Below are 7,354 nucleotides of genomic sequence, written 5' to 3'. Positions count from 1 at the left end.
TATTATGACCCACTGCCTCATTCGAACCCCAGTTGATATTCTGTCCTGAAATGCTAACCAAACCATAAATGATTTGCCGTGGAATAGCTTGGGAGAACCAGACAAGTTTATGCCAAGAGACTGTCTCTCTGCGAACTCGCATGTGCTCCAATTTCTGTGTAGCCGGTTTAAAAACATCTTGTCCATGTTTCCAAGTAGCAATGTTTGTGCCAGATTCGGCGTCCGGCGGATGCATAGACTATATCCTAGCGTATAGATGTGGATAAACTCTGCGACCACGACTCCGGAGGTTCCATTCATAATTAAGTACAGCTTCGTAAAGAGTAGCATTCCGTTGAAATCCCAAATAACGGGTTCCAATCACCCATGTCTCATCTATCAGTCTGTCCGTCCCAAGCCAATTATCTGTTCAAAATAATACAGATCCACCATTGTTGACTTCAATTTTTTGAGAAATCCAAAGGCAAGAGGTCTGAGTTTTAACAACTTTCGCCAGACCCAAGATCCAGCGACATTGTCTTTAGCATCCCAATATGACCCATAATGCAAGAGGTACTGCCGCGTCCAAGCCACCCAAAGAGACCCAGAAAGAGAAAATATATGCAATATGAGGCTTAGAGCAAAAATTCGTGAAAAGTGGCACAATTTGTGAATTCCTAAACCTCCTTTTGCTTTGGGAAAACAAAGATCAGCCCAAGAAAAATTTTCCTTTTGGGTAATGATTGGAAAATCATATTAAGTAATTCCGTAGTTTTTGTTTAAGAAAATAAATGAGAATATTTTTGTACAATATACGTTTAGATGAACCAACTAATTTTTTAAAAAATTCCAAAAATCATTTTAATAATGACACGTGGCTAAAAAAGAATGTTGCAATGCTATTCAATTAATATATAAGGTATATTTACATATCAAGCTCATCAATTTCTTTAACTAATGTTTGTTATTTATCTAAAGGTGGGCTTGAGCTTGACTTCATTCAAGAGTCTATCCTGTACTGTTATACCAGTTGCTTTCATTTGATAGAGAAGCTTGATGGCTTCAATATAACACCCATTCTGCATATAACCCGCAACCATAGCGTTCCAGCAACTACCATTCGTCTCATCCTCTCTACTCATGAACGCCTTCTCTGCATCTTTCACCTTCCCATACTTGCCATACATTTCAATTAACCGACATCGGATCAGACAATCCGAGTCAAACCCGAGCTTTATAGCATCTGCGTGCACTCCTCCACCGCTTCTCCCACCGTCACTGACCCATGTGCTTGCTTTCAAAACGCTAGAGAATACCAAAGCATTCTTCTGGACCCCGTGCTTACCCATTTCTATGAAATCGCGGATCACCTGTTGAAATTCCCCTTCTCTGTAGTCGTTACTAACCTTGGCTGCCCAAACAAGGGTGTCAGGATTGGAGAGCTGGTGCAGCACAAGATTAGCGTCTTCCAAGCATCCGAACTCCCCGTAGAAGCGTATCAAGGAACCCGAGAGACATGAGTCTTGTTCCTCTATAAACCCTAGCTTCTGACACAAGCCATGTACCTGTTGCCCTAAACCCAAATCTCTGATCATAGCAGACGCTTTTAGAACGCAGCCCATGATCCAAGGCGTGATCTTGGAAGCACCGTTCTGGTGTTTCAACATAGAAACAAAGAGCAAAGCAGCCTCTTCAAAATCACCCATCTCAATGTAGCCGAGGATAAGGATAGCCCAGGAATGAAAATCTCTGTGAGGCATTCTATCGAACACCTGGCGTGCCGTATCAAGACGACCGCACGACACGTGCATCAGGAGAAGACGGTTGAGGAACGTCGTTCTGGGTCTTACACTTGACTTCATGATATGAACTGTTAGTTCGTAAGCTCCACGCTGATCGCATTCGCTGGTTGATTCCTTGGCGAGACACGAGTATAGGTCTTCGTTACCAGGTAGAGACAGAGAGTCCATGATTCGGAGAATATCGGAAGTCGAGTAACGAGGAATTGGAATTTGAGATCTGTCTATCGCAATATGTGGTTGAAGGACGACGACGGGTTCTGGGCTTTGGTGTTTGGGTCTCCTTAGGAGAAGCTGAGCATCGAAGGTGGTCTTCACATCGATTCCGACGCTTTGTGTGGTGGAGTGTTTGAAAGAAGGAATTAAAGAGGCCGGAGGTGGCGATAAAGCTAATTCCAGAGTTCTCATTCTGTAATTTCTTTAGCAGGGAGGGAGGAAGAAGAAGACGAACAAACTAAAGAAGCTACGCCGGTTCGGTTCAGCGTGCACTAATTTTATGTCCGTTTGGTTTGTAAGTTAACCGGCTCGATTAAGATATGAATCTGGCACTAATTCATCGCTCGATAAAAGCCCATAAATTGCTCAAAATAAAAGCCCATTATCATACGCGCAGCGGTTGCGCCTGGACATCACTTACCGTTGTGGACTGAGGGGCGTGTGTTTTGTGGTTTAACTGTTTATAGAGGTGTGAAATATTTCGACGAGTTTGATTAACAGCGACATTAAAAGAGATAATGCGTATACGTTACTAAAATGCACACATCACTTCAATTTTGCATCAAGATTCTTAACGATAGAGAAAACACACAAGAAGTAAAGAACCAAGTCTTCTGCTAAAACTTATTTGAAGCTTAGATAGAATTACTGCATAAGAGCACTTGATAAATCACCATCAAGCTGAAGCGGAGGAAGCCTCTGCTTCAAGGAGTTGCTTCACCTTAGTGATGTAGTCACTCATGGCTTCGTCCGTTGATTTCCCTGACATCCAAAACAATCACAAGTCAGTTCCAAGCAAACCAGTAGCAACTCAGTATGAAGCGGATTACCTTCAACGGCCTTCCAAGCGTCCCACTTGGCTCTTTCCTTCATGCTGAACATCCCAGGACGACCTTTGAATCAAAAAAAAAAAAGAGAAGAGGTTGAACCAAGAAGCAAACCGCAGGATCTTAAAATGAAGCTTTCTTAAGGCGTGCAGAGAGAAAAAAAGGGTAATAATATTAACTGGTGGTCACTGGCCCAACGGTGGCTTGCTTGTAGAGACCGTAGAGGATGAGCAAGTCCTCGTTCGATGGGCTCGCGGTGAGCTTCTTGACTTTCTCAGCGTGCTCCTCAAAGTCCTCCTACAGATTTATAAATCAACAGAACCAGATCTTAATTGTCTACAGCACCATCAAATCAAACTCAACACAAGGCTTAAGCCTACTCAGATTCAATCTTTATTACACTATTCAAACCTAACACAAGCTTCGCAGGTGAGATGGATTACAAACTTGTCTGAATCATATATGAAATGATAAGTCATGAGAAACAAATCTTAATTGCCTACAATACCATCATCAGATAACAGTAAGTGAAAAGACATCAAGGCATAAACCTAACTCAGATTCGAACTTTTATTACCCCTATGCAAACCTAACACAAGCTTAACCGGTGAGATGGATTACAAACTTGTCTAAATTATATATGAAATGATAAACGAGACACTTAGATCTGAATATAAACCGAAACAAAGATTGAAATAGGTCCATATGGATTTGATCGTACCTTCAAACCCATGATGATTAGACGTCAGAAGTTGAGATAAATTGCGGAGATAAAATCAGTGTAAGACGGAGAAGTCGAGGACTACGCGATTGTTATTTATACATCGGCGAGGCTCTCTGAAATAAAAATTATATTAATTGTTTTTAGGGTTAAAAAAAAAAATCTTAGGGCAATATTATTGGGAGTCTTTTAAGGCATCTCTTAGGAGAAAGATGTAGGAACCGGGGAAGAAAGAGAAGAGAAAAGCCCTTAATTAAGGGATGTTTCTTACTCTTTAATGACCAAATAAAAAAAAAAAAAAAAGCAAAACAAGGGACTCTCTCCTTCTTTCTCTTCATCCCACAAATAATTTTGCTCTTAGATATACACACGTGAACTCAGACACCTTGACTTAATCCCGTGGGCGGAAGAAAGAATTTTTTTTTTTAACCAAAAAAAGATTTTATTGTTTTCTTTGTACTTAAGACCTTATGTCATAAATTCACATCTTCCCAATTTTGGACTTTTGATATTTTATATTTTTTAATAAATATTAAAACTATTTAAAAATAAAAAAAACTAAGAAAATTACAGACAAAAACATATATAAATTTTTATTAACGGACTTTTATGATTAAGTTAAGGTTAAAAACTCAATTGTGTTCTACGGACCTCATAATACTCTAAGTGAATTCAGTTTAGGACATCTCGAACCCATAACACTATTTTAGTGTCAAAACTAGATTCCGACCCGTCCAAACGGATATGATTTTATTCATAAACTTAAATTGTCAGTAAAAGAAAATATATTTAATGTTATCTTTTTTATCATAATCTTGTATAAAATATTTGAGTTGTTACAATTTTTGGATAAGTTTTTATAATTTGGTTGATTTTTTTAATATGCTATGAAAACATATAATTTATATAAATTGTTTAGAAAATTTGAAGTAATTTTTTCAATTGTATTAGAAATTCTGAAGTAATATGAAATATAGTTTATATTTAAAAAATATTTAAATAAAATGTACATGTATTTTTTATGAAATTTTATTTTTATTTGCAACACATTATGAAAGTAAAAAACTATATTTGAAGTGATATGAATGTATGTCATTTTCCAAACCAATACCCATTTTTTCAAACCAAACGTGTATAGGAGAAAAATAAAAAATATTATTTAGTTAGATTTCATTAGGTAGATTATAATTTATATATTAAAATATATATCACACACAAATAGATATTTGTGGTAGGTACAACCGAATATTTCTGTTTTACTAAAAGAGATGATAGGTCCAAATTTAATTGACAACTTTTGAACAGTAGATAAAAAATAAAATTCTATTTTAATAAATTAGATTATACTCTTTTAGTGTAGTTCTAGCATTTAATTTTTTTTCTTCTCTAATCACAACACTAAATTTCACACTAAAAGCTATTTTATAATATTATCCTACTATATAAAAGGGACTAAATTCAAGGCTTTTGAGACTATCCACCTCAACCAAAATATTCTCATCAATAAAATATTAGAAATAGATGTCATTTGAAAGATAATTAACTAATATATGACTTTTGATATTTCTAGAAATTTCAAATTTGTAACTGCTAATTTATTAATAGAATCATATATTTATATTGAATTATGTTCTATTTTTAATCATTAGATTTCAAAGGTAAATAAAATATTAATTTATAATATATATATATATATAGTTTATAACTTTATATTATAGTTATAAATAAAGAGAAAATAACCGGGGAGGGTGAAAAATCTCATGTAAAATTATGTAATTAAAATGGTAAAATGGTGAGTATGATGAGATGAATCTAAGAAAATTGATTGTACAAATTATGATGTTTTCTTCGTCCACTAAAATGATTTAAAATAAAATATATATTCACATAAATAAATCAATATTTGTTTTTTTTTTGTAAGATACTAAGATTATCATTTTCTGAAAGGTTACATTGTTGTTTTTAAACAACTTATTACAGTAAGGAAACAAAAACAACCACCAACAACTCAAGGTAAAAAAAGCCTTAAAGAGATCTTATACAAGAAATATAAAAAAGAAGTAGAGAAGAGGAGAAAGAAGAACTTGCCGGGTAAGAGAGGAGACGGTCACGCATCATACGGTCGAGAGAGGCAAGGATGACTGATGAAGGTGAAGAGACAGGTGTGAACACACGAGCATTACGCTCTTTCCACAGCAGGTAGATGGCTGACTGAAAATAGAGCTTGATGACTAAAGTAGCATGTGCATCTGCGTTGACGCGAGGTTGATTGATCCAGGCTGCAACATAGTGTAGATCAGCCGGAGGAAAAATCCAAACTTCAGCAGCAAAAGGCTCACATATCAAGCGAGAGAAAGAGCACTCAAAGAAGAGATGATAGTGAGCCTCTATTTCCAGATTACAAAGGACGCACGTTTCTGAGACATTAACCTCCAACGCCTCAAGCGATCCTTGGTTGGCAGTCTTCTCTGCAAAGCCATCCATGATATAAACGCATTACGTGGAATATGTTCCTTGAACCAAATAGTCTTGTGTCAATATTTGTTGTTGATAGTGTTTATATTCTTTTCTGACATTAGTATCCATATTTTTTAGTAAACTGATCCAAAGAGATTAGTTTGTGGAGCTAACCAAACGAGGATTATAATGTTTACTTTGGAAAGAGTAATAGGTTGAATGACAAATGGCGTGCGTGCTTTTTCACATGGAAATCTGCACATATATTAAAATTGTAAGATATGAATCATAGAGAAAATATAGTGTATATGACTGAAGTTGGTCTATTCCGAAACTAAAGATGGCTAAAATTCTTCTTTGTCAAAATGCATAGATGTGAATTTTATATGAATAGAGTTCTCCATTGCTTATAGCAGTGTAATAAACTCTGTGTGTAAAGGAGAAAAAATGTTATATAAGTGAAAACAAAAATTATGATTTTTTTTCTTGTGTCTATAGGCTCTTCGCAATTTGAAGAAGAAAGAACATATTGTGTTAAAATCTTTGGCTCAGTCAAATTTTATCCAGTTGTTTTTAAAACTGTTGTTATCTCATTCATGTAATTTTTCCAGTGTTGATTTAAAAGCCCAAAAGACCCATCTATACTGACTTTTTGATATTTTTTTTCTGTGATTTGAATTTAAAAAGAGATAAAACTTTCGATAAGTTATGTAAACTCTGAACAAGTATTTAGCTTTAGAAAGCATTTATATGTTTCAAACTTATAATATATACATATATAATGTTTAAAATTATGCATATAAAACCAGTGTAAAATGTGCTTGAATATGTTTCTCTTCTTTAATGTGTTAATTGTACTATATATAACATTATTTTAAAATTTCAAAAAGTTTATGTCACATACAAAAAACCATCAATAAAAGATATAATTACAACAAGAAAAATGAAAAATTATAAACATATAAATTTAAATTAAGAAAAACTAACATTGGAAAAACAAGAAATTAATATAAAAGAAAAAAAAACGACAAATAATATTATAAATAAAATAAATTTATAAGACACAATCCGCGCGAAGCGCGGAAAAAATCTCTAGTACTAGATAATAACTCGTGCGCATGCGCAGAATAAGTTCTTTATATTAATGTTTGTTCATTAAATGGTTTGACATTTTGCAACTCTACAATATTTATCGATTGTAAAATAATGAATACAAATGTTGATCTCTTAAATGTATCATCATTGTTAAGAGTTAATCTATTACAACTCATTTTAATTATTTTTAAGATTTCATATACATAAAAGGATAATTAAGTCCAAAACTTCATAATCAGGATCTCCTTCACCCCATTGAA

The 7,354-nt window shown here is 34.5% G+C and overlaps 2 protein-coding genes across 2 annotated transcripts; both read right to left on the bottom strand.

Moving 5' to 3' along the window:
- Window positions 1-858: 858 nt before the first annotated feature.
- Window positions 859-2,238, bottom strand: LOC103868930 (pentatricopeptide repeat-containing protein At1g31790). Its single transcript, XM_009146982.3, has one exon. It carries the CDS (start codon window positions 2,184-2,186, stop codon window positions 948-950), a length of 1,239 nt encoding a protein of 412 aa, XP_009145230.1. The 5' UTR covers window positions 2,187-2,238; the 3' UTR covers window positions 859-947.
- A 262-nt stretch (window positions 2,239-2,500) lies between these two features.
- LOC103868929 (acyl-CoA-binding protein) lies at window positions 2,501-3,757 on the bottom strand. The gene is made up of 4 exons (XM_009146981.3): window positions 3,543-3,757; window positions 3,001-3,118; window positions 2,825-2,887; window positions 2,501-2,756 (listed from the first exon to the last, which is right to left on the bottom strand). The coding sequence occupies exons 1-4, from the start codon at window positions 3,552-3,554 to the stop codon at window positions 2,671-2,673; spliced, it is 279 nt and encodes a 92-aa protein (XP_009145229.2). The 5' UTR covers window positions 3,555-3,757; the 3' UTR covers window positions 2,501-2,670.
- Window positions 3,758-7,354: the final 3,597 nt, after the last annotated feature.

The sequence above is a fragment of the Brassica rapa genome, chromosome A05 (assembly GCF_000309985.2).
Source record: "Brassica rapa cultivar Chiifu-401-42 chromosome A05, CAAS_Brap_v3.01, whole genome shotgun sequence".
Taxonomy (NCBI): Eukaryota; Viridiplantae; Streptophyta; class Magnoliopsida; order Brassicales; family Brassicaceae; genus Brassica; species Brassica rapa.
The sequence above is the reverse complement of the archived record's forward strand: the minus strand, read 5'-3'. Positions and strand labels throughout refer to the sequence as shown.